The sequence below is a fragment of the Grampus griseus genome (genome assembly GCF_964374135.1).
Source record: "Grampus griseus genome assembly, chromosome: 10".
NCBI classification, from domain to species: domain Eukaryota; kingdom Metazoa; phylum Chordata; class Mammalia; order Artiodactyla; family Delphinidae; genus Grampus; species Grampus griseus.
Genome location: NC_139004.1, coordinates 23,074,935 through 23,100,670, shown reverse-complemented (window position 1 = coordinate 23,100,670; position 25,736 = coordinate 23,074,935). Strand labels below are relative to the sequence as shown.

General features: G+C 53.4%; 3 protein-coding genes and 1 pseudogene across 6 annotated transcripts in view; 3 read left to right on the top strand and 1 right to left on the bottom strand.

The window, feature by feature from the left end:
• The window catches only part of LOC309829130 (MHC class I polypeptide-related sequence B-like), a 125,881-nt pseudogene that overhangs the window by 33,559 nt on the left and 66,586 nt on the right, over positions 1 to 25,736 (top strand). The window lies entirely within an intron of this gene.
• POU5F1 (POU class 5 homeobox 1) lies at positions 1,238 to 5,953 on the top strand (the record flags this gene model as incomplete). The annotated part of the gene is given in 6 exon segments (XM_082663702.1): positions 1,238 to 1,641; positions 1,643 to 1,646; positions 4,588 to 4,708; positions 4,978 to 5,108; positions 5,426 to 5,584; positions 5,687 to 5,953. Coding segments are annotated over 6 exon segments (1,086 nt in total).
• TCF19 (transcription factor 19) lies at positions 7,936 to 10,459 on the bottom strand (the record flags this gene model as incomplete). 2 transcript variants are annotated; one of them, XM_082663704.1, is made up of 3 exons in its annotated part: positions 7,936 to 8,004; positions 8,617 to 9,172; positions 10,219 to 10,456. In XM_082663704.1, the coding sequence occupies 3 exons, from the start codon at positions 10,454 to 10,456 to the stop codon at positions 7,995 to 7,997; spliced, it is 804 nt and encodes a 267-aa protein (XP_082519830.1). The 2 variants fall into 2 exon arrangements, with proteins under 2 accessions (XP_082519830.1, XP_082519831.1); XM_082663705.1 differs by lacking the exon at positions 7,936 to 8,004 and adding an exon at positions 8,115 to 8,355 and having other exon boundaries at positions 10,219 to 10,459.
• On the top strand, positions 11,620 to 25,359 carry CCHCR1 (coiled-coil alpha-helical rod protein 1). Of its 2 annotated transcripts, none has more exons than XM_082663691.1 (18): positions 11,620 to 11,708; positions 12,731 to 12,863; positions 12,942 to 13,014; positions 14,913 to 15,216; positions 17,680 to 17,843; positions 17,960 to 18,095; positions 18,293 to 18,403; positions 18,617 to 18,766; positions 19,217 to 19,327; positions 19,538 to 19,644; positions 22,520 to 22,632; positions 22,801 to 22,846; positions 23,006 to 23,142; positions 23,271 to 23,459; positions 23,557 to 23,658; positions 24,472 to 24,623; positions 24,764 to 24,893; positions 25,110 to 25,359. In XM_082663691.1, the coding sequence occupies exons 2-18, from the start codon at positions 12,848 to 12,850 to the stop codon at positions 25,217 to 25,219; spliced, it is 2,151 nt and encodes a 716-aa protein (XP_082519817.1). In that variant the 5' UTR covers positions 11,620 to 11,708; positions 12,731 to 12,847; the 3' UTR covers positions 25,220 to 25,359. The 2 variants fall into 2 exon arrangements, with proteins under 2 accessions (XP_082519817.1, XP_082519816.1); XM_082663690.1 differs by having other exon boundaries at positions 24,722 to 24,893.

Genomic DNA, 25,736 nt, shown 5'->3' with positions numbered 1-25,736 from the left:
TTGCTGGAGCTCTTTTAGCTGCTCTGAGGGGGATTCCGTGTGAGGGGATTGGGGCTGGGGGGTTGTGGGGCAGGAAGCTGTCCCCAGGGGAGCCATCCAGGCCCATTCAAGGGTTGAGCACTTGTTTAGGGTTAGAGTTGCCCCCTCTGGGGACCAGGATTGTCCAGCCAAGGCCATTGTCCGGCCCCCTCCCCCCGTCCCTCCCAAGCCTCTTTGAACCTGAAGTCAGATATTTTTTTCTTCCCCCCTCCCTCCTGGGCTTTCCCCACCCAGGACCTACGGCCGGAGGCCTGGGCTGGGAGGTGGGGGAGGGAGAACAGTCAACTACGGACTAGATAATGTGGGTCTCTGAAGAGGGGGGCATGGAACTTGCTGTGCGTGACCCACAGTGGGGCACCCATGAGGGGGCGTCCGATTCTTCTGTCTGGACAAAGGTTGGGAGACTCAGGACCAGTCAGTCCAGAGCCTGGCCCCTAGAAGAGAAAGGGGTTCCATCCCTGACTCCGGTAGGTGAGGGGGCTCTGAGGCCGGGAAAGTCGGGGATGGAATGGAAGCCTGTCTGGCAGTCTGCCCCTGGTGATGGGGTGGAACTTAGAAGCCTAGGCAGATAGATGGCTGCTGGGCAGCGCAGCTTTGGGGTGACTGAATCTGGCCAGTAGTCTAAGTGGGAACACCTAGGCTCCTGGATTGGGGGTGCAGGAGGACAGCGGGGAGGGAGGCTGTTAAGGAATTGAGGGGTAGCCCCATCAGGACTTGACACATAAACCATTAATGTTTGAGGAGCCGAGAGGGTGGCTGGGCTCGGGTGAGGGGACAGTGCCAGGGTGTTTGGCGAGGGGTCCAGCAGCCGGGCTCCTGAAGAACGGGCAGGAGGTGTGGAAGCGATCCCAGGCAGCTCTGGTGTGTGCGGAGCGTCGGCAGGGCCGGGCGACCTGCTGGGAGTTGGGAGTGAAGGCCCGCATGGGGGACCTGCACCAAGAGCCTCGGGATCTGGGGCCTGGAGAGGCGCCCGGCTGGAGCTGCCTGGATTTCGGCTTCCAGACACCACCGCCACCAGCCGGCAAACACCCTCCGCCTCAGTTTCTCCCACCCCCACCGTCCCCTCCCCCACCCATCCAGGGGGCGGGGCCAGAGGTCAAGGCTAGTGGGTGGGATTGGGGAGGGAGAGAGGTGTCGAGCAGTCCCTTGGAGAGCCCTCGTTTTCCTAGGCCCCCGGCTTGGGGCGCCTTCCTTCCCCATGGCGGGACACCTGGCTTCCGACTTCGCCTTCTCCCCCCCGCCGGGCGGTGGAGGCGATGGCCCGGGAGGGCCAGAGCCGGGCTGGGTTGATCCTCGGACCTGGATGAGCTTCCAGGGGCCTCCCGGTGGGTCAGGGATCGGGCCGGGGGTTGGGCCCGGCGCCGAGGTGTGGGGTCTTCCCGCGTGCCCCCCGCCCTACGACTTGTGCGGAGGGATGGCCTACTGTGCACCTCAGGTTGGAGTGGGGCTGGTGCCCCAAGGCGGCCTGGAGACCCCTCAGCCCGAGGGCGAGGCGGGAGCCGGGGTGGAGAGCAGCTCCGAGGGGGCCTCCCCGGAGCCCTGCGCCGCCCCCGCTGGCGCCGTGAAGCTGGAGAAGGAGAAGCTGGAGCCGAACCCCGAGGAGGCGAGTGAGCTGCTGGGGGCGGGCGGCGGGGGCCAACCGCGCCGGCCGGGGGCGGCCACGCGACGGGAGGTGGTCGCCTGCAGCTGCCCAGGTCGCCGACCCAGGAGGGGAGCGGGCGAGGGCGGCGCCCCGGGACGCGTGTGTGGCGGCTGCAGGCCGCCCTGAGCAGGGGCCAGGTGGGAACTAGGGGCTGGAATTTAGAGAGAACCGCAGGTGAGGGCAGGGCGGCCTGGGGCAGTCGGAAGTTGGCCTTGCTTCCCCCCTCGGCCCTTGTCAAGTAGGTCCTTCCACTTCCTAGGTCTGACCTGGGTCGGGTCACTCATTACCAGCCCAGCTTGGGGTTGGAGCCCCTTCTTCTACGCGGATCCCTCCTTGAAAATTTGAGCTTGATCAGATCCAGGATCTCCGCCTTAGGGTTAAGTGTGGCCTGAGGGTGAAAACAGTGCTTATCCCAGGGTTATTGTTCCTGAAAGTCTAGGGTGTGACTGGTTTCTGATAGAAGCTCCTGTTTGGGCTGCGTGGATGTGTGGAGTTTGGGTTTACCCTCCATCAAGTTTAGGGCTTGTCTTCCCTTGACCTCTGCCTTGGGCCCAGTGAGTCACCGTCAGGCAGAGTGCACACCCTGACACCCCCTTGTAGAGAGCTGGAAACACCAATTTCGGCCGTAATTCCATAAGTAGTGAACAGGGGGAGAAAAGGGGAAGAAGTCATCTCCAGGCCATTCCCCAAACGTAGGGTTTGCTGAGGGAATTGAAGACTTCCGCATCCAGCCCTGCTGGGGACTATTAAGGATATAGCTTCTGGTCCGAGGAAGAGACAAGTGCAAGCAATTAGAGATCAAGTACTAAACCTTTAGACCTCTTCGAAGGAGGTGTGATTGGTTGCCGCTGACCGAGTAGCCCTAGACTCTTTGCTCGAGGCGACGGCTGAGCCGTGAATGATAATGGCTGCCAATTGTGGTCCATTTCCTAAATGCCTGGCTGTGGGCTCAGTTTCTACATCATTATCTCATTAACCTGCACAAAATCTCCTAGGGAGGTATTATTAGCCTATTTCACGGGTCTTAACTGCTAAATGGTAAAGCTCGGATTTGAACTGGGTTTTACCTTATTTCAAATCCCCAAAATATGATTTGGAAAAGCCGAGATGGGGACAGCTGACGTTTTTAGGTTTGCGACATTGGTTGAGCAGAAGTTGGGAATGGAAGTTACCTTATTTGAGTTTGATGTGATTGATGACCCTTGAAATACTTCCCTTAGGTTTTCAGGACTGCACAGAGGCCTGGCTGCTCTTCTCCATCTTCTGGCCACTGGCCTTCATTGGAGAGCTTCAGGGCTCCATCTATCAACCTCTGCTCTGTCTACCTTTCATTCACCTCTCATCCACCCTCAAGACTCAAATATCTTCTAGACATGACCACCGCATTTTCTGTCTCCTGCTGGGATGGCTCCCTGCACTGCCCCACCCTGTCCATCTCCCAGTAGCTTAAGGCCCAGACCAGGCATCCTCATTCCTTTCACATCCTTACATCCAATCCTTTGGACACGCTGCTATCTTTACCTTGGATATACATCCTGAATCAATCACTTAGAGCCATCCTGGTCCCAGCCACCATCATTATGCTGGGATTACTGCAGTTGCCTCTTTAGTCTATGGTCAATACATCAACTGGAGTGAACATTTTAAAACGTGAGAGTCAGATCATTTCACTGCACAAAACCCTTCAGCGGCTTTCTATTTCTCTGAGTAAACCAAAGTTACGGCGGCAGCTCCAGGATCTGCTCTGCTCACCTCTGTGACCTCATCAGCTCCTCTTCTTCCCTTTCCTCAGTCCTCTCACCCTGCTCCGGCCATGCTAGTTTTGCTGCTGGCCTTGCTGCTAGCTTTGCTACTACCAGGGCCCACACACCTCAGGGCCTTTCCACTTTGCTCCTTCCTTTTGCTCAAACATCACCTCTGACTGTCTTATTTAAAATTGTCACCTTCCCCATAATTCCCTACTCTGCTTTACTTTTTTCCATAGCACTTCTACCATACTCGATAATAATTATTTCATCACAATGAAAGCCCCTTGAGGCTAGGTTTCTTTCTTTTCTTTTTTTTATTAAAAAAAGTTATCTAACTATTTGGCTGCGCCGCCAGGTCTTAGTTGTGGCACGTGGAGTCTTTTAGTTGCGGCATGCAGGCTTTTAGTTGTGGCGTGTGGGATCTAGTCCCCTGACCAGGAATGGAACCCGGGCCCCCCCTGCACTGGGAGTGTGGAGTCTCAACAGCTGGACCACCAGGGAAGTCCCTGGGGCCAGTGTTTTTGGTCTACTTTGTGTAGCCACTGGTTTGCAGAAGGTGCTCGATAAATATGTTGAATTGGTCAATGAGGATGCTTTTATATTGCAAAAAGATACAGTTAAAAATAAGGGATAATCAGATTTTTAAAAACTGAGCACTAACTATATACAAAGCATGTTATTCATACCTCGTACGACGACTGTTTTGTAGTGTGTTTGTGAGTGTGCATGCTTTGTCACAGTTTGTGGGACCCTCAAAGTAAGCTGGAGAGAGTATATTTGGAAAGAGAACCAGAGACATGGTGCTCTGTATCTCTACACTCAAAACTTCCTCAAACTGAGGTAATACTAGAGTCAAAAAGCTTTTGTGAGTGTTAAAGAACTAAAGGGCAGGAGCCCCCTTCATAACCCGATAGGTGTTCTCATTGAGGCCTGGACTTTTCTTTCCATTATCAAATGATGTTCTGCATCTGATGGATGTGTCACTTTCTGGGGTAAATGACATTTGTATATAGTTTATTTCTACTTGTTAGGTGGGCAGCCTGGAAGCAGAGATACTCCCACAGACTATTTATTCCTTGGGGCCCAAATGGAAGGGGGGGTGGGGTGGGTAACTGGTATGTTTATGCTCTTACATGTCCTCTGCCTTTTAAAATGCAGTCCCAGGACATCAAAGCTCTTCAGAAAGACCTCGAACAATTTGCCAAGGTCCTAAAGCAGAAGAGGATCACCCTGGGATATACCCAGGCCGATGTGGGGCTCACCCTGGGGGTTCTCTTTGGTGAGTCTCACCTAGCATGTTCTGACCCACAGAACACAGGGACCACATCTCCCCTGGAAGGAACATCCCTGAATTTGGGCCTTTCCTCCCCACCAAGGGGGTGAGGGAAGGGTGTTTCTACCCTCTTTAGAGGTGAGGGTAGAGGGGAAAGAGATACCGTACTCGTGTGGGATCTTGGGAGGGCAGGAAGAGGTGGCGAGCCCTGGGTCTTGGGGTCGAAAGGGCCCTGCCTGCTGCCTCACCTTGCTTCTTTCAACCCACCTCCCCAGGGAAGGTGTTCAGCCAAACGACCATCTGCCGTTTTGAGGCTTTGCAGCTCAGTTTCAAGAACATGTGTAAGCTGCGGCCCCTGCTGCAGAAGTGGGTGGAGGAAGCTGACAACAACGAGAATCTGCAGGAGGTGAGGGTGGGAGGGATGCATAGGGACCTGCCTGGTCTCAGCCCGATTTCCACTGCTTCCATCCATGCCTGGCAGCTCTCCCTCTTGGAGGCAGCGGTCCTCAATGGGATGGAATGCAGTTCCTCAGTTCTGCTGGGAGAAGGTCCAGGACCACTGGTCTAAACCCAACCTTCCGGGATCTTTCTTGTGGCCCTGGTGCCGGTCAGTGCTCCTGAGCAGCTGGCTCTCGAGTCATTGACCTCATGATGCTGCTGCTCAGCAGGTTCGAGGCTTGCCCTCCCACTTCCTTCCTTGTCATCTCCTCCCCACCTGCCCAGATATGCAAGGCAGAGACCCTCGTGCAGGCCCGGAAGAGAAAGCGGACGAGTATTGAGAACCGAGTGAGAGGCAACCTGGAGAGCATGTTCCTGCAGTGCCCAAAGCCCACCCTGCAGCAGATCAGCCACATCGCTCAGCAGCTCGGGCTTGAGAAGGATGTGAGTGCCGCTGTCCGCATCCCTGTGTGCTCCATCTCCTTCCCAGTCACACCTCCCAGAGCTTATGATCGAATGTCCCTCTCCTCTGTCTTCCTCTCCCAGGTGGTCCGAGTGTGGTTCTGCAACCGTCGCCAGAAGGGCAAACGATCAAGCAGTGACTGTTCGCAACGAGAGGATTTTGAGGCTGCTGGGTCTCCTTTCTCAGGGGGACCAGTATCCTTTCCTCTGGCGCCAGGGCCCCATTTTGGTACCCCAGGCTATGGGGGTCCTCATTTCACTACGCTGTACTCCTCGGTCCCATTTCCTGAGGGTGAGGCCTTTCCCTCGGTGTCTGTCACCACTCTGGGCTCCCCCATGCATTCAAACTGAGGTGTCTGCCCTTCCCAGGAATGGGGGCAGAGGAAGGGGGACAGCTAGGGAGAGAACCCTGGGGCTCATACCAGGGCTTTGGGATTAAGTTCTTCATTCACTAAGAAAGGAATTGGGAACACAAAGGGTGTGGGGGCAGGGAGTTTGGGGGAACTGGTTGGAGGGAAGGTGAAGTTCAATGATGCTCTTGATTTTAATCCCCACATCACTCATCACTTTGTTCTTAAATAAAGAAGCCTGGGACCTAGTAGGTGGATATTTTTGTCTTTGGTTTATTCTCCTCTAGTTACTGAAGAGTGGATGGGGATAGTTAATAGTGGATATTAATAGCTCTCCCACCCAAATGACCCTGAGACCAAGGATGCCATTTAAACTGCCCAGAGTCACAATGTCAGAGGGAGATCTGGGATTGGATCCCAAGTTTATACGTAGAGGGCTCTTATAGGTGTGAGCTAGTTCTTAGGAGCCTGTGACCTGGGGAAATTGGAGGTGAACACCTTATTTTTGCCCAAAGATGCAGTTATTACATAGCCCATTCCCTATTAGGAGCTGGCTTTTTGCTTTTCCCCACTCTACTCTGAAAGTCCTCAGTGGCTTTGTGCTAAAAAATCAAGTCTTTTAGGTACTCATTTCTTCTGCATATCACCGCAACCGGAAACTCTACTTTGTGCTTTCTTGATACCTGGGTCCATTTTGTTTCCACTTAAGGTTTTTGCCTACCCTGTCTGTGACTCACCAAAACTCCCACATTTTAGTCCTGCCTCTGCCACTTCCTAATTAGAGCCCTTGCTCTGGAGCCTTTCCTCAATGTGTAAGAAACTTGGGTTGGTAAGTCTAAGTAGAGGAGGAAGGGGATGGATATGCAGGTACAATAGGATAGGTCAAGATAGGGCTTTCCTAATAAGAACTACAGAAATGCTACTTTGACAGTATCTTGGCTTGGCGTACGACTCTCAGAAGAGAATCGGTGTAGCATACGTGGGTTACGTTGATACACTGGACCAGGTTGCCATCTGTTGTAGCTGGTGTCTCAGGTTTTCTCTTCTTGGTAGTACTGGTGAACCTTGTAAAAGTTCTGCCACCCTCATGAACTTGACCAAATCCCAAGTACCTTATTTTAATGGCAGTAGATCTGTTGTTTGTTGTTTTATAAATATTTATTTTGGCTGCTCCAGGTCTTAGTTGCGGCATGTGGGATCTATTAGTTGTGGTGCATGTGGGCTCTTAGTTGCGGCATGCAGACTCTTAGTTGAGGCATGCGGGGTCTTTAGTTGCGGCATGTATGCGGGATGTAGTTCCCCAACCAGGGATCGAACCCGGGCCGCCCCGCATTGGGAGCTCGGAGTCTAACCCGCTGGACCACCAGGGAAGTCCCGGATCTGTTTTCTTTTAAACTAGAAACTGTAATTACCTGGATTCCTTTTTTCCTGTCTTTCCACCTCCAGCTTACCTCATATATTTGTACCTTTTCAGCGAGCAGGTTTGTATTTCTCTGCCTTGTCTGCTTATCTCCTCCCCTAAGAATCTGAATTAGTTTTCCAGACGTTACCACTCCATTCTCTCAAGAATCGGAAAGCAAGGAGTATCAGACCCACAAAGAGTAAGTACCTTGGAGTATATGAAGCTGCTCATTCTTTATTTGGAAACGGAAGCAAAGCTCTGAAAAGTCAGGTCACAGTCACGGGGATCAGCGGCAGGACTGCCCACAATGTAAGGGAGTTTGGGGGCTGTGCCCTAGGTTTTCCCAGAGATGCCTTAGGCGATGCCATCAAGAACATTTAGAACTTGCTCGTTCAAGTCTGAGGCTTATAACTTCCCAGGCATGACCTCTGCAATTGATGGGTTCTCTTGACCAGACATTCTAGTGTCCATGACAACAAGGACCTACAGCTTGTGACAAGCGGGAATTTCCAGCTCACTGGCAACTTCCTGGAGGCAGCAATATCTTTGGCAGGAAGCCATCTCTTCTGTTACCTTGGCCATGAGGGCCCGCTCCAGGCCTTGAATTGATAATCCATAGGAATGGCCCCTTCCCCTGTAGTTATTCCCTCCTAGAGAGGCAAGGGAAGAAGAGGGCATCTCTTAGGACCCATTGGCACCCCAGTGTCCACCCATGTCCTGGAGGTGCCAGCTCTGTCCTCTGGTGCTTTGGTGGTGGGCCTTAGGTCTGGATGCCTACACGACAGCCTGGGCACTGGAAGTCGGCCTCCCTGGCAGCCTGGATGCTGCAACCAACACAGGCCACATGGAACCAGATGTCACAACCATCACACTGAACCCAGGCTACTGTCTCTTCTTGGGGTAGGCAGCAACAAGGGGCTGCACAGTGCTCCCCGCCCCCAACTGCAGGGGGAGCCCTGGGGTTGCTCACTGGGTGTTTCCGAGGACGCCCACGTCGATTTCTGAAGAAAGTGACACAAAAACCAGGGTCACTGGAAACCTGCAGAAGCCTAGAACTTTCCCCTGGATAACTGCAGAGTGAACCTATATAGATTCACTAGACTAAAGGTGAATCTGGTTAGAAGAACTAACCCAGGTCTTGTCATTCCAACCTCTGTTCCATCTCCCATCCCCATCCCCCAAGCAGAGAGCTACCTCCCAGCCTAGGGCTCTAAAAGAATCCAAAGGCAGTGAAATAACGACACAAAGTTCTCTCCACTTACCCACTGGGTGTCGGTGGGGTTTTCTCTACACGGAGTTTCTTCCTGGGCTCCATAAGGACTGGGGGGGGGCTCTTGGGAGCCTCTCTCTCATCATCCAGTTCCGCCAGCACGCGGTGAGCTGATTTCCTCCGGTTTCTTGGGGGTGGGACAGAAGGGGTTGTCCCCACTTCCCCAGCTGGAGTGGGAACAGGCAGGCTCTGTGGCCCACCCCCACTCCGTGAGAAGGTGAGGGGCTGGGAGTGGAGCTTGCTGAGGCTGCCAATGGAGTTGAGGATCAGCGTGGCTTTGGGGGCAGGGGAGAGGGTGCTGAGGGGGCGCTGTGGAGCCCCCTGGGAGGGCAGCATGGGCCGGAAACCAACCCCGGTTCCCTCTTCTCCCCTAGACCGTGGGGTAGTAATGGCAGCAAAATCTTGAGGTTTGACTCGGACTTGCTGAAACAAGTAGAACTCTGAGGGGCTGGTTTCTGGGGGCCCTTCAGGGCCAAAGGTCAGAAGGTCACCATCACTCAACTCCAGCCTGTGACCCCTTGGGAGTCGGACATTATTGACCAAAGTCCCTGTTGATTGTGGGGCACCAGACAAATACAGAGAACGACAAAAACAAATGACAGGTCAGAAGTGGAGAAATCTGGTCCTGTCTGGTTTTCTGGGGAACATGAGGAAGAACATGACACCTGTCATCAAATTCTCACATTCTAAGTCTCTCAGCAGGTGACATCAGATATGAAACTCCTTGTGAGTTGGGAATGAGTTTATTTTTCTTATGCCCTCTCCCAGGGCACATGGAGGGAATGAACTCCTTCGCTCAATTCACTGAGGTCCAATTCTCAGAGATGCCCACTTTCACTCAGTTCCAACTTAGTACTAATCAGCATAGCTCAGATTGGGTTCAAATCCAAGCTCTACCACTTACCAGCCATGTGACCCTGGACAAGTTAGCTTCTTTATGCCTCATTTTCCTTGTCTGTAAAGTGGGGTATTTGTGCTCACCTACATTTAATGCCCTTAAAATGTTCTTGTCTCATAATAGTAAGCACTAAATGAATGTTGGCCACTATATCCAATCCCCACAGCACTCCCCAAAAACGGACCTTACAAAGATTTACATTCTACCTAAGAGGAAACTAAGATCTAAAAAGGTGAAGTGACAGGCCTGAGTGATACTGCCAGGTGCCAGTAGCAGCACTGAGATGGGAACCCAGGCCTTCTGAGGCTGACTTAACTGCCTCCAAGTCAGGGAGTAAGACACATGTCCAGATCATTAAGACATAATTCAACATATAACTGCCCTAAGCCAAGGACAAGGTGCCTAAACAAATCTGGAAACTTAGTCAAGTCTGAGCTTGTCCCCCAGTGGCCCCAGAACAACCCCACTGATACTGCAGGCCCTGGATCTACCTCCCAGCCCCTCTAAGAGCTAAACAGGGTCAGCCCCACAATATCTGACACTGCACATTTCTGGTGGGAAGACGGGTCTGGATGACAACCATCCATCCAAACTGATGGCGAGTTTGGGAGGCAGGCAGAGTCCCTGTGGAGACTCGGTCATTCCAGCCCAGAACTGCAACTGCCCAGGCATAAGGCTGCTCTGCTCACTCCTCACCTTGGCTGCTATGGTTCTCCAGGCTGACCCTCCAGTCGTCACCCCGGCGTTCAGCGTGCAGCTCCGCATGGACTCCAGAGATGAAGCCGGGCTCCTGCTGGGGCCGCAGGGCCACATCACAGAGATCGGCCCTGCAGCCCAAGCGGTAGGTGCAGCCAGCCCCACTTGGGGGGTGGAAGGTGTAGAGATCGCCACCCTTGCCGCCCCCTATGCGCAGCAGCTGGAAGCAAGGCAGCATGGGCGGTGCCCCCTCCAAACCACCTCTTCCACTTTAGGAATCCATCACCTTTCCCACTCACTGGGCCATGCACATCTGGCCTAAGTTCACTTTCCGTCTGATGCAAACTTGAGCTGTCCTCTGTGCAATTTCAACTTTGAGCACACTCCCTGAGTAGGGCAAATTCAGAGTGCAAGGAGCCTAGGACGCGATGCAAAATTGTCTGTCAGCAGCTTTGCAACTGAAAAGTTTGGTGAAGGTCCCAGTGTAGTGCAAAAATGAAGGCGTCTTGTGGTACGAAGCTGAATCGAATCCTCAGGCTGCTAAGTATTCCAGGAGCCTTCGATCTGTGCAAGGCAACAATACATTAGGCATCTTCTAGGGAAATTCGAACTGTAGGTGTGGGGGTGAGGGTAGGGACTGCTTCTGTGTGATATTAACTTGTCACCTCTGTAATTTGGAGAAGAGAAGCTTCTTCCTGTAAAACCTGCTGATCCAAATAGAGTAACCCACCTGCTAGCCCACGCCTCACTCTTCTGGCCAATCCCTCACTCAAAAGTAGTTGGCTTGAACCCCAGTGGGAAGTGTATCCACTGTCACCCCTCAAAAGGCAGTGCAAACGGGTCTCTAACGTTCTCCAGTAAAGTGGATCTAAACCCTTGCTTACCGACTTCTCCGGTGGGATAAAAACAGAAGAAAGGGCTCCCGGGATGATGCAAGGCAAACCCAACCTTTTCCCTCCCCGCCCCAGCCCAGGTTCGTATCTACCGCGCGGTGCAGTCTCGGAATGGTCCCCTCTCCAGGCAGTGCCAGCTCGGCCGGGGTTGGTGCTCCTGCGGCTGTTTGACAGCGAGGAAACCAGGGCCAGGAGGGGCGCGGCCTCCGCGCGCGGGCAGCGCCGACCCCGCCTTCGGAATTCCCGGGTCCGAACCTCCCGCCGAGCGAGCCCGCCCCCCTTGCCGTTTCTTATTGGCCATTTCGTTTGCCCTCCTCCTTTCCATTGGGCGACGAGCTGGGAGGGTCCCCGATCTCCCGCCTTCCGCTTTTTCTGATTAGTTCACAAGTTTTCCCGGGTTCCCGGAGTTGGGCGGAGCTGCCAGGGCTCGGAGCTGCCCCCAACGCCTTAATTGGGCCAGGCTTTCGACACTACTGCGCCTGCGTGCACCTCTTCTCCTCCTTCCGGGGTGGTAGCCTTGTAGGTTTTAGAGCGTCCCGCCAACCTGCCCGCTTTGCGCAGGCGCTGTCAGGGGTCGAGGCCGCGCCCGGGAGCTAGGTATAGGGGGTGTGGCCAAAGGGCTGGTGGCGGGGGTCTCTCGCGCCGGGTAAGGGGCCTTCGGGAAGAGTCGGTTGGGGGCGGGAAGGGGCTGAGAGGGGGTACGGGGGTGGGTTCAGGGATCCATAGGGTGGAGGGGTGCAAGGGCAGGGCAAAGGAACAAATGAGGTGGTCCGAACAGCCTTAGAGCTCAGCGTCCAGCAGGGCGAAGACTCATATCTGGGGGAGAGGAGGAAGGGAGAGCAGGCTATTGGAAGATGAGAGAGTGAGGGGCCAGAATAATTTCTTCAGGATGAAAGCAAATTAGGTTGTAGGGAGGGATAGGAATCCCAGATTGGGGGAAAAATAGATGAATTCGGGTGGCAGGGTGGGGAGATCTTAAAGACCCCTCTCTCTGCTCTAGGACTCTGGAGAGGTGGGTGGGCGACAGGGATGGAAGCTGAGGAGGCAATAGAGAGAAACAGAGGAAGGTTGCTGGAAGGGTTTGGATGCGACGTCAGGAAGCTGGCTTTTCTGCCAAGCGGTCTAGGCCGCCTGGATTCCCCGGGGGTCCTGGGTAGGCGTCCTGCCCTACATGTGGCCACATTCATCAGGGGCCAGGCATTGGGCCAGCGCTTTGATAGGGAAGGACCCAGGAGTCATGGCTTGGTGGTGTCTGGATGGGCTTCCCCAAGGCCTTGGTGAGCCATGGAGAGAACTCTGGAGATTGGGCTCACAGCCTCTGTACTGCATACGTCCTTTCTCACCTCCATCCAAGGAAGGCAGAGACTGTAGAAACTTAAGGAGGACGGTAAAGGCACTGTCCAGAATTCTAAAAGTATGAGTAAAACCAGAGCCTCTCTCAGCCTGTCTCAGTAAATTCTCTCCATCTCATGGCTGTTGCCACAGTCCTATCAGGAACCAGATTGAGACGAGCAAGTGATCTTCGGGTATTTCCTACTTCTTTTGGGAAGTAGGATAAGAGGAGCTAAGAGTCAGATGGACCTGGCTGTTATTTAAGGATTATGACTTTGTTATTGTAGGGGCTCTCTCTTTGGAAGGTGGCCTGAAAATTGAATTGGAGTGTCCTTGTTTCTCCTATTGTCCAGGGGAGCATAGATGGCTGGACACAGACTCTAGAGACTTCAAATAATGTGGAAATGTTTCGACCTTCAGGTCAGTGGGACCTGGCAAGGGGGCTGGTGATTATGTCTCCCTGGGAAACTGACCATCTTTGTCCTTATGATTCTTCAGGTTCCACTGGGCTGATTCCCCCATCCCACTTCCAAGTTCGGCCCCTTCCAACTCTGCCAAGAATGGCTCCCAGGTGGGTCTCAGACATTCCCCTGGTTCAGCCCCCAGCCCATCAAGATGTCTTAGAGAGGCGGCCAGATAACCAGAGACCTCAAGTGACCATGTGGGGACAGGAAGTTTCTGGCAAAGGGCAGGAGCCAGGGTGGAGAGGCAGGTACAGATCTAATGTTGCTGTTTTCTTGGGCTTGCTTGCCAGTGGCGCTTCTTCCCTGAAATAGATTCCTTACCCTATTTCAGCCCTTAGTTCCATAATTTATTCATTTTTATATAAGCAGTTGTTGTTGCCTACAATGCATAAATAATAGCAGTGTGCTAGATGCTAGGGACAAGGATAACAAAAATAAATAAGAGAGATCCTGATATCAAGGAATTTTATTTTATTTTTGATAATTTTTTTTTAACGAATTTATCTATTTATTTATTTTGTTTTTGACTGTGTTGGCCTTTGTTGTTGCGCACAGGCTTTCTCTAGATGCAGTGAGTGGGGGCTACTCTTCGTCACGGTGTGTGGGCTTCTCATTGCAGTGGCTTCTCTTGCGGAGCACGGGCTGTAGGTGCGCAGGCTCAGTAGTTGTGGCTCGTGGGCTCTAGAGCGCAGGCTCAGTAGTTGTGGCACACGGGCTTAGTTGCTCCGCGGCATGTGGGATCTTCCTGGAGCAGGGCTCGAACCCATGTCCCCTGCCTTAGCAGGCGGATTCTTAACCACTGCGCCACTAGGGAAGCCCCTATCAAAGAATTTTAAATCCTAAAGGAAGAGATAGGTTGACCCACGGCTGATTGTATTAAGTGTCGTATAAGGCAGGCTGAAGAAGTACAGGCTGGGAGTACAGACCGTGTGCTGTGGTAGTATAGATTCATTCTGACGGAGCTGACCATGCCGTCTGTCAATTTGTTGTCTGTGAAAGTTCTTATTCTTGTTGTTTCATGTGTGTCTTTTCCCAAATGTACTGGAACATCATCCTGCCATTTTGTTCTTGAGTGGATAGCATGTGAGTCTACCTTGGACCCCATCAAGGGGAAAGGAGCATAATGACGAAAGGGGAGCATTGGAGTGAGTGTCAGGAGACAGAGACTCTTTGTGACTAATTTGGCTACCAGCTAGGGGTCCTTTGGCCAGTCACCTCATTTCTCTAGGCTACAGATCTCTACCACTTAAAAAAGGTGTTGGGGAATTCCCTGGCGGTCCAGTGGTTAGGACTCTGCTTTTACTGCCAAGGGCACAGGTTCAGCCCCTGGTCAGGGAGCTAAGATCCTGCAAGCTGCATGGTGCGGCCAAAAGAAATTAAAATTAAGAAAAAGAAAATGCTGTGGTTCTGGGCCTCAGTGAGGGAGCTGTGTCAAGAGCCATGTTATAAGCTGGTTTCAACTTTATGTGACGCCAGTAGACTGTGCTCTCCAGCGGTTGGGACTATGTAATTTATTGAGGTACTGCACTCTCAGACTTCTCATGTGGTGTACCTAACACTCAGTAAACGATTTTAACTGGTGCCTGGACTCACCATATTGATACTCGTTGCCATGACCTCTCTCTCCACCTCCATCAAACTTTTCCTTGCCCTTAAATCCGAATTCAGAAATCTCTGAGTGTCCTTCCAGCTTCTCCAGTTCAGAACGTGTGGCCTAACGACGTGCACGTCTGATGTTGAACACATCTGCCTGTATATTGTCCTCGAGAGAGGGCATGTTCCATGAACTCAGCCTTTAGGTCCTGTGGGCCCAGATATGCTTAGTAGGACTGTTGTCAATGATGATGGTGACGGAAGTGCAGAGATCCCCATGGCCCAGCTTCATCCCCTGCCATCTCCCCATATGGGAGCAGAGGGATCCTCTCCTCCTCCTGTCTCCATTTATGCCTTGGCCACCCTCCCAGCACCAGAGACAGGTCTCACCTGTGCTAACCTGTCTTTGAAGGTCCGTGGAGCTGGCGGGGTCGCAGGCCCTGAGCCAGCAGGCTGAGCTGATCTCTCGGCAGCTGCGAGAGCTGCGGCGGCTCGAGGAGGAGGTCCGGGTGCTGCGGGAGACCTCGCTGCAGCAGAAGATGAGGCTGGAGGCCCAGGCCGTGGAGCTGGAGGCACTGGCACGGGCAGAGAAGGCTGGCCGCGCTGAGGCCGAGGGCCTGCGTGCTGCCCTGGCTGGGGCCGAGGTTGTCCGGAAGAACCTGGAAGAAGGGAGCCAGCGGGAGCTGGAGGACGTTCGGAGGCTGCACCAAGAGCAGGTGAATGTGGGCCTGGTAAGGGTTCAGCTGCACAGTGGTGAGCTGGGCAGGAGCTCCCCAGCAAAGAGCAGGCATTGCAGAAAAGGGTGATGGATGTTTGCTGAAGGTGAAAGAAACAGGTGACCTGGAAAGAGGGAGAACTTGGATGTGTTGGTCTTATTCAGATTGCCCTTTTCTGCCAGGACTCAGGAGACCTCCCACCACTTGAAGCCCTCTTCCTCTTCCAGTAGGAAGTAGTTTGTCTTTCTACTTTACTCCAGGTACCCAGTTCATCTGGGAACACTGTGGGAGGGAGAGTGAGGGAGGTGGGAGTGGGGTCCTAAGGTGGACTGGGAAGGGGCGATTATGCAGTCAGCAAGCATTTATCCGTGCTCACTCTTTGCCATCCCTGAGACAAGAGCCTGGACACTGGGGTGAGCAAATCAGACAACTGTCTGCCCTTGTGGGTGGAGCTGACAGCCTAGTGGGGGATACACACATTCAATGCGTAATTTAATTCTAATTAATTAATTGCAATTGGGAAAAGAGCCATGAAGGAGAAGGACAAAGGAGCCCTGACTGGTCTGGGGGTTTGGGAAGGCCACCTTAACCAGTCGACGTGTTAGGAAATGAAACCATAAAGATATTGGAAGAAAATATGGGTGAATTCCTTTATAACTTGGGAATGGGGAAACCTTTCTACCTGTGAATCAAAATCCAGAGCCATTAAAGAAAAGATTGATAGATTGACTTTATAATACCAAACTTAGGAATGACAAAATAAAAGTAAAATTAAAGGGTGATAAACTATAGAAGAATATTTCCAGGTCATATCACAAGAAAAAGCTAATATCCCTACTATATAACGTGTGCCTAGAAATCAAGAAGAGAAAGACAGCAGTCCAGGCAGAAAATGGACAGAGGAGATCATTCAAAGAAAAATATAAAGAGCCTTTAGTTTCATGAAAGATGCTTAATGATAAGAAGTTGACATTTGTGTTAAATAGGAATTGGCGGTGCCGCAGTGGTTGGGAGTCCGTCTCCCAGTGCAGGGGACATGGGTTCGAGCCCTGGTCTGGGAGGATCCCACATGCCGCGGAGCAGCTGGGCCCATGCGCCACAGCTACTGAGCCTTCGCTCCGGAGCCCGCGAGCCATAACTGCTGAGGCCCATGTGCCTAAAGCCCATGCTCTGCAGTGGGAGGGGCCACCGCAATGAGAGGCCCGTGTGCGGTGGCGAGGAGTGGCCCCTGCTGGCCGCAGCTGGAGGGGACCCGTACACGGCAACGAAGACCCAATACAGCTATAAATAAATAAATAAATAAATAGGTGTTGGCTGGTGGGCAGGCATGTGGGGAGGTGATGGGGGCTGGTGTGACACTTGGCTGCAAGTAGATGTGAACGGAAGGAGGCCAGAGGGGCCTGAGTGCAGGCGATGAGAGGGGCTCTGGGTGTTGGGGTGGAGTGTGAGGCCTTGGACCTGTTCAACTTTATACTTTACCTCAAGAGCAATGGGTAACCGCTGAAAGGTTTTAACAGGGAAATGACATGATCAGATTTATATTTTATATGTAAAAGGACCAGTTTTGTGATTCGTGTTCAAAAAGCTCACAGTGACTATGGTATAGAGATAGGGCTAGAGGCGGGCAGACCGGAAGTGAGGGCAGCCACTTCCCCTCCTTCACCAGCCGAACCGTGACTCTTTCAGCGTATCTGACACCCTTAACCACTGTTGGTGGTGCTGTGAGAAAAGGACAAGCTCCCTGCCTTCCTAGGGCTTCCTTCTGGATGGGGGGAAGCAGACAGTAAGCACGTGCAGAAGCAGGATCATTTCATAATGATAAGAAGTGCAGGAAGGGCACGAACAGGTGATAGGACAGCACAGGTGCTGGGTAAGGATTAGCGGTCTGGGGAGGCCTTCCCCACGAGGCGGCATCACTGAGATCTGAGGAGCTGGGGGAAGCCAAGCCTCCTGGTAGACTCTGAGGTGGGAAAGAGCAGACTTGTTGGGGGGACGGTGGGAGAGCACTGTGGCTGGAGCAGAGTGGGCAGTGGGAGAAACAGGACAGAGCTCAGAGAAGCAGGCAGAGGCCAAGACACGACAGGTTTCACAGGCCCAGGGAGGAAGCCGGTCTGAACGCTGTGGTAAGCCACTGGAGGCTTCTAAGACCGGTCAGGAGATGGTTGCCATTGTCCAGGCCAGAGATGAGGGTGGGTTGCCTCAGGTCGGTGGCACTGGATGTGGAGAGAAGTGACAGTGTTTTGGTGGGAGACCTGACAGGAGCTGCTGGTGGGCTGGAGGGTGGTGGGGAGTGAGGCACCAATGATGGTCTCCGTTTTGCTGTGCACAGTTGGGCGATTTCTTGGGTGCTTGTCCAAGGTCACAGAAAGTGGGAGTGAAGGGCAGGGCCAAAGCAGAGGGCGGATTTGGAAGGTCCAGGTGTGGGCGAGCTGGCCCCTGCTGAGCCCTTCCTTCTCTCCACAGCTCTCCTCCCTGACACAGGCTCACCGGGAGGCTCTTTCCAGTTTGACTAGCAAAGCTGGGGGCCTGGAGAAGTCTCTGAGTAGTCTGGAAACCAGGAGGTCAGGAGAAGCCGAAGAGCTGGCTGCGGCCCAGAGGGAGGCCGAGCTGCTGCGGAAGCAGCTGAGGTGAGTGGGCGGGTGGGCGACCGAAGGGCAGTTGGTCTGGCATTCGGTGGGTTGGTGGGTGGGCTGGGTCTCCAGGGTGCCCCCCGATGGCTACCCTGTTCCCACCCCAACCCTAGCAAGACCCAAGAGGATTTGGAGGCTCAGGTGACCTTGGTTGAGAACCTAAGGAGGTACGTGGGGGAGCAGGTCCCTCCCGAGGTCCACAGTCAGATGTGGGAATCAGAACGACAGGAGCTTCTAGAAACCGTGCAGGTGAGAGAGTGCTGGGCATGGGGTGGGACGTGAGGGCTCAGGTCCTGGGCGAGGGGGCCCTGGAGAAGAGCACAGTCCCCGGGAGAGAAGGCAGTGCTGTCAAGGGGCACACAGACTGGCCGCCGCCCGAGGGCCACTGGGAGACCTGGCAAGAGGTAGCTGTCCTCTCTCTCTCTCTCCCCCGACCCCGCCCGAAGCACCTGCGGGAGGACCGGGCCGGCCTGCACACCACCACGGAGCTGCTGCAGGTGCGCGTGCAGAGCCTCACGCACATCCTCTGCATGCAGGAGGAGGAGCTGGCCCGGAGGGTAGGCCCCTGGCCCAGGCCCCTCACCCCCGGGTGCCCCCTGTGCATGGGAGGGGTTGGGGTGCCGCTCCTAGAACCTGCCCGCGTCTTTCTTCCCCTGAACGCCTCTTCTTGCTCTGGCTCCTGATGCCTGGGCAGGACAGAAGAAGTAAAACCCACCTCCTTCCTCTGCATCCCCAGGAGCCCACACTGTCCCCACTTCCTCCACCCTTAGGTTCAGCCTTCAGACTGCCTGGAGCCCGAGTTCACCAAGAAACGCCAGTCCCTACTGAAGCGCTGGCGGGAGAAGGTGTTTTCCCTCATGGTGCAGCTGAAGGCCCAGGAGCTGGAGCACAGAGACCGTGTGGGGCAGCTGAAGGGACAGGTCGCCTGGCACCCTCCTTCTCCCCATGCTCTCCCCCAGCTCTCTGCTCCTTACAGGAGGGGTGGCATTTATTCACCAAATACTTGGGTGGTTCCCACATGCTGGCAGCACAGCCCTGAGCAAAGGCTGACAAGGACCTGCTCTCATGAGGCTTACATTTGGTGAGGTGGGCCGGCCTCCCCCAGAAGGTGACAGTGTCCAAGGATGGGTGGGTGCCACGGGCAGAGGCTGGCCACAGGTCCTGGTGGGTTGGTCACAGGGTAGTTCCTTAAGGTGTGGGCACGGGGAACATGCTTCTGGAAGGAAACCTGGACCCAGACTCCATTCTTAGGAACCCGGGCTTACTGTCTCCATGTGTGGCCTTCTTTCAGAGACCCCTGCACCTGCCCCTTCCTTCCCAGCGCCTCCCCTACAGCTTTGGCTCTAGACCTGCCTCCTCTCCTCCCCCAGGTGGCCGAGCTCCAGGAAGGAGTCAAAACCCAGTGCCAGGAGCAGGCCATCCTGCAGCACTCCCTGCAGGACAAAGCTGCAGAGGTGGAGGTAGAGCGGATGGGTGCCAAGGTCAGTGTCTGAGATGGGCAGAGGCTGAGGGAGGGCAGGGAAACCCCAGGGAGGGGGACACTTTTGTTTTGGCTGTACCACGTGGCATGCGGGATCTTAATTCCCCGAACCAGGGATCAGACCTGTGCCCCTGCAGTGGAAGCGAGCAGTCTTAACCACTGGACCGCCAGGGAAGTCCTCAGGGGACCATCTTTACCATATCCTTCCTAGGCCCTGCAGACGGAGCTGAGCCGCACTCAGGAGGCCCGGCGCCGGGAGCAGCAGCAGACAGCCACAGCAGAAGAGCAGCTGAAGCTTGTGGCAAACACTGTCAGCAGGTATCTGGGCTGCAGGGTGGGTGGAGTAGCATTTCTGCTTCGACAGCTTCCTGGGCATCTTGGAGTTTAAGAGCCTCAGGCAAGAGGGGCCAGAAAGCTGGCCGTGTGGAGGATGCAGGGCTGGAGGTATGTAGCCCTGTAAAATCTTTGTGTTTGTTTTTTCCTGGGGCAACCCCCCTCCATATTCACAGCAGGGTCACTTGTTATGACTCCCACCCACTGCGTGTTTGGCTGGAGATGAGGTATTACTAACTTCCTCTTGCAGTTAGTAACGGCTTGAGCTAAATAGAGCACCTAGGAGGGTCTCCACCTTCAGAACTGTTCGAGGATGGGGAATGTGGACACTTGATCTTTCTTTCTTCCCTCCTTTCTCTCTTTCTTTCTCTCTTTCTCTCTTTCTTTCTTTCTCTCTTTCTCTCTTTCTCTCTCTCTCCCTCCCTCCCTCCCTCCCTCCCTCTCTCGCTCTTTCTTTCTTTCAAATTTTGCGGGCATGCCCTGTTGAGTTGAAAAAAATTTAATCTATCTCTTTTAAAGCTGCACACCCACAGGTATACCTCTTTTTATTGTACTTTGCTTTATTAACTTCACAGATGCTTCTACAAATCGAAGGTTTGTGGCAACTCTGTGTCGAGCAAGTCTATTGGTGCCATTTTTTTCCCAACAGCATTGTTTTAAAATTAATGCTATTTTAAAATGTTTAGTTGTTTTTTCAGACGTAATGCTATTGCACACTTAATGGACTACAGTATAGCATAAACGTAACTTTTATATGCACTGGGAACCCAGAAAATTCGTGTGACTCGCTTTATTGCAGTTTCCTTCCCCCCCCTTTATTTATTTGTTTATTTTTTTAACATATTTTTTGGAGTATAATTGCTTTACAATGGTGTGTTAGTTTCTGCTATATAACACAGTGAATCAGCTATACATATACATATATCCCCATATCTCTTCCCTCTTGCGTCTCCCTCCCACCCTTCCTATCCCACCCCTCTAGGTGGTCACAAAGCACGAAGCTTATCTCCCTGTGCTATGCGGCTGCTTCCCACTAGCTATCTATTTTACATTTGGTAGTATATATAAGTCCATGCCACTCTCTCACTTCATCCCAGCTTACCCTTCCCCCTCCCTGCCAGTTTCCTTTTTAATCAATTGCAAGCCTGTCTCTGATACCAACTTCCTAGGTGTTTCCTTCACAGCTGTTGTTAGATAACCTTTAGAAAGACCTCTAAGGAGAAGCACAGGTTTCTTTGCACAGGTAACAATCCCTCCTCGGCTTTGAACATGGGGACACGGAGGCGGTCTGAGGAGAGCTCTCAGCACAGCGCCTGGCTTACTGTCTGCATTCTGTAAATGTTCACTTTTACCATGAGGCTCTTGTAGATGGATCACACAACAGTTTTGGCTTAGAAAAATTGTGATGCAGGGTGGGTCCTTGCCTACCATCCCTTTCTGTTGGATTTGTACCTTGAGGACTAATTTAACCAAAAAAAAAAATTTTTCATGAAAAATTTCAAGCGTGCATGGCATTAGAAAGACTAGTTATGATGAACTACTGCCCAGATTCAATCCATTGCATGTGCCTCCTACCTCCAGGAAGACAGAAAGATACAGTGTGGACAGGGTTTTACTTTGATACCAGGACTTTACTGAAATGGTCCTTGCTAATGATTTATTGCCAAAAAGTCCACGTGGCCTAAAACAACCCAAGCTCGGATTGTTGCCAGGTTTGTTAGTCTCTTGGTGGCTTGGAGATCCTGTCAGGAAAAGGCTTTCATAAGAGCCACAGTAGGTGTTGGAAGCACCCACTCAAACAGTTTTCAGATAAAAGTGATCTCTGCTGTGCTGCTAGGGATACAGCCTTCGGCCTTTGTCGTCCGCTTGTTTTCCCCCTCGGTGCTGCATAGACCCTCCTCCCAGGGGACCCGTTTAGACTTCTCAACTTCCATGAGCCACGTGGATCCTGCTTTGGGCACAGCCAGCTGATAAAGCATGTGGACCCGGCCTTTGTTGGTATCAGGGACTTGTTAGAGAGGATAACTTTGATCTCTGATACCTAATAGTGATCAAAAGGCAGACCGTGAGAAATAAGCTTAGCACATTGCTTGAAAAGATGTACAGTCATTTAATGCCTTCTTGGGGCAAACTGATGGAAGCTATGGGCTTTGTTCCATAGCAGAATGCACATAACTTCATACACCCCAAACGTGGCACGTGGCGGCAGGAGACTCCCCAAACCTGGAGACGCACCTGGAGGCCGGAGGTGCAAAAGCCTAAATCAGCTAGAGATAAGCCTGCTTTAGGGCACTTGTTTTAGCCCCCATAGAATCAATGTTACTGAACCCTTTACTTTGTGATGGCATCTGAGTCCAGATAAGGTGTGACCCCATGAACCTGATTATTGTTTTTACCGTAGGGTTGTTTTTAAAGACACTGATTGCAAGGACGCAAATGAGAAGCTTATGTAGGTTTTGGGACCAGAAATAGCTGCGCCTTTTTTTTTTTTTTTTTGTCTGGGCCACACAGCATGCGGGATCTTAGTTCCCCGACCAGGGATCAAACCCACACCCCCCGCAGTGGAAGTACGGAGACTTAACCACTGGACCTCCAGGGAAGTCCCTAGCTGTGCTTTTTTTTATGAGCAACTGCATCATTTTTATTTGACAATCACTAAGGGGCTTAAGCTCTCAGTTTTCTTTCACGACTGGCAGGGCAGAGTTGGGGCCCCTACTCGTGGCTTCAGCTTCTCTTGCCCTTGCTCTGATTTCCCCTTCCCTGCTTTCCCCGCGTACATAGCAGTACAGGATAGAGGGGATCAAGTCCTTTTGGAAATAAGTTGGGGTTGAAGGGTCATGACTTTGTGTGTCTTCTCCAGCTTTGAGACCTGGCTCCAGGGCGCTGTGGCGGAGGTGACACGGGCCGCAGCCCGGCTGCCCGGCCTCAGCAGCCGAGTCAGCTATGCCGTCCGCAAGGTCCACACCATTCGGGGTGGGTAGGGCAACTTCCAGATGCATCCTGCCCTTCCCGCTGCCCCACCAGCTCTCTCATCCTACACCCACCCTCCTGCCTCCTCCTTACCAGTCCAGGCATCTCCTGTTTTCCCTCTTCTCCTCCACAAACTCACCTCTCTGTTGCTCTCTGCCTTTTCTTCCCCAGGCCTGATGGCTCGAAAACTGGCCCTTGCTCAGCTGCGCCAGGAGAGGTGAAGTTTGGGCCACTTTGAGGTGGATCAGGGGCAGGAGTGGGGCTTTAAGGTGTTGGTTGCTGGGACCCAGAAAAGCGAGGATGGAGGAAGGATGGGGGCTTAGGGGTCAGGCAGCTGGGTGATTCCCCCCATCTCTGTTTCTCTTCCCTGTCTCAGCTGCCCCCGACCCCCACCGGCCACGGATATGAGCCTGGAGTTGGAGCAGCTGCGGGAGGAACGGAACCGTCTGGACACGGAACTGCAGCTGAGCGCCCACATCATCCAGCAGGAGGTGGGCCGGGCCCGGGAGCAAGGTACACCTGGTCCTCAAGTCACCGAGCTTGAGCCGGGGCCAAAGTCTGAGTCTGGGGGATGAAGAGGAAGAGGGAAGAGCTGGGGTCTAGGGTACGGAGAAGCCTGAGCGGGCACCACGTCTTCCCAGGGGAGGCGGAGCGGCAGAAGCTGAGCGAAGTGGCCCAGCAGCTGGAACAGGAGCTGCAGCGCACCCAGGAGTCCCTGGCCAGTTTGGGGCTGCAGCTGGAGGCGGCTCGCCAGGGCCAGCAGGAGAGCACGGCGGAGGCTGCCAGTCTCCGGCAGGAGCTGACCCAGCAGCAGGAGGTCTACGGGCAAGGTGTGCAGGAGGGGGCGTGGGCAGACCCGTGGTGGGGGCGGGGGTGGGAACCATGAACCAAGGCTCGCCTGACACCCCACGTGCACCTCCACCCCAGCGCTGCAGGAGAAGGTGGCCGAAGTGGAGACTCGACTGCGGGAACAGCTCTCAGAATCAGAAAGGAGACTGAACGAGGCTCGCAGGGAACACACCAAGGCCGGTGAGATTGGCTGGGGTGGACGTGGCTTTTCAGGAAGAAGGAAGTGTTGAGGCATGAGGTTATTTTAAAAACTTTATTTTTAAAGCTTTTTTGAAGTGTGCGAGTCATGAAGTTATCAAGGAAGATGAATTCTCAGGTGGTAAACACCCCTATATAGCCAGCTCAAGCAAGAGCACTTGGATCCCCTGGATCCCCTGCAGCCCCTCCCAGTCACCCCCCTCTGCAAAGGCAGTCTGACATCTCATAGCAACGATTACCCCCAACTTTTTATTGGGAAACATTTCAGACACCTGGCCAAGTTAAAAGAATCAGGTAATGGACGCTCAAATGCCTTCTCTGGTTAGAGGCAGCGGTTCCTAACCTTTGGTCACATTTCCTATCTATCTGTATATACACACATATTGATATATAAACATTTGGGGGGGAATTATTGAAAGTAGGTTGCACACATCCTGACTGTTCAGCTGCATCTCCCACAAATAGGATATTTTCCTATGTAACCTCAATACCATTGTCACACTTTAAGAAAATGAACATGAATTGCACAAAATCTGATATTCAGATTCCCCCTGCAGGACTCTGGGAAGCGTCAGTGATGGGGGAGGTACTTTGGGTTCACAGATTCATAGGCTCCTAGAGCATCAGACTCCCCTCTGTACGGAAGACTGAAAGCCACAAAGTGTCAGTGGCTCACCCGAGGCACAGAGCTGGGACCCAGTGTTCCTGCCCATCCTTCCAGGCTTGTTTTCACGGTGCCTCATGGCCTCTAGGCTGCCCAACACCCATCCCCTCTGTGGCCTGGCTTTCCCGTAGTGGTCTCCCTGCGCCAGATCCAGCGCAAAGCCATCCGGGAAAAGGAGCGGAACCAGGAGCTGCGGCGCCTGCAGGATGAGGCCCGAAAGGAGGAGGGACAGCGGCTGACCCAGCGCCTGAAGGAGCTGGAGAGAGACAAGAACCTCATGCTGGTAGGAGGCCGAGGAGGGGCTCTTCTCAGGGAGCAGAGCTGTGGAAAGGGGAGGGGACTCTGCCCGGGCTTGGTGGCGTTTAACCCTCTCCTTCCCAGGCCACCTTGCAGCAAGAGGGTCTCCTCTCCCGTTACAAGCAGCAGCGACTGTTGGCAGTTCTTCCTTCCCCGTCGGATAAGGGGTTACCTGTGGAGTCCAGCCTCAGGCCCTCAGAGTCTTCAGCGCCTGCACCTCCAGCGGCGGCCCTATGCACCAAGGAGTCCATCAAAGGTAAGGGACAGATGGCGGGGGACTTCAGGCATCTCTCCTCCAGGCACTCTGCAATGCATGAGCCTTGTTCTCTGTGACCCCTGGAAGCCCACAGCCTCTCTTGTTCACGCCCGCCTTGGACCAGGAGCCTTCTCCCTCATAACCCTCACATCCTGCGGCGTGACTGTGACAGCCTTCTCTTGTCCACCTCCTGTCCCTTGGGGTCTTCTTTCCCAGGATCCCTTTCTGTCCTGCTCGATGACTTGCAGGGCCTGAGTGAGGCCATTTCCAAAGAGGAAGCTATTTGTGAAGGAGACATCCAGACCTCTTCTTCTGTCTGCCTCTGAGCAGCTGCGAGGACCGAAGGGATGAGGATGGAGGAGGAGTGGGTTGGGGAGGGCGTCCAGCCCAGCTCCCTTCCCATCCAGCTGCCCTCGGGGACAGCTGCCAAGATGTTGTGAATTCTCCCGTGGCTCAATAAAGATGACTGCAGTAGGAGCCATTGTTTGGACAGTTCTCTCTGGGAATATAAGGAAATTTTCTCCCTGCAGCCTCTCTTGTCCGAGAAATATGAGAAGTGGTCTCCCACACAGCTCTTTCTCTAGACGATTCCGTTTTCGAAACCCCTTTCCTAGGCTGCCCAGGAAGTTTTTGGAGAAGCTCCAGGTTTCTTTTTATTCTCAACTTTTGTTTTAAAACTACCTCTGGAAGGTGATCAGTGCCAGGAATGAAGCAGATAAAACATTCACATGTTCGACAGGAATCACAGATCCAGGCAGCATCCTGCCCCGGGGGCCACTGTGGTGGGCTTGACGGGCGGGTCCCTGCTCCCGTGGCACTTACAGTCCGGTGGGAGAGACAGAC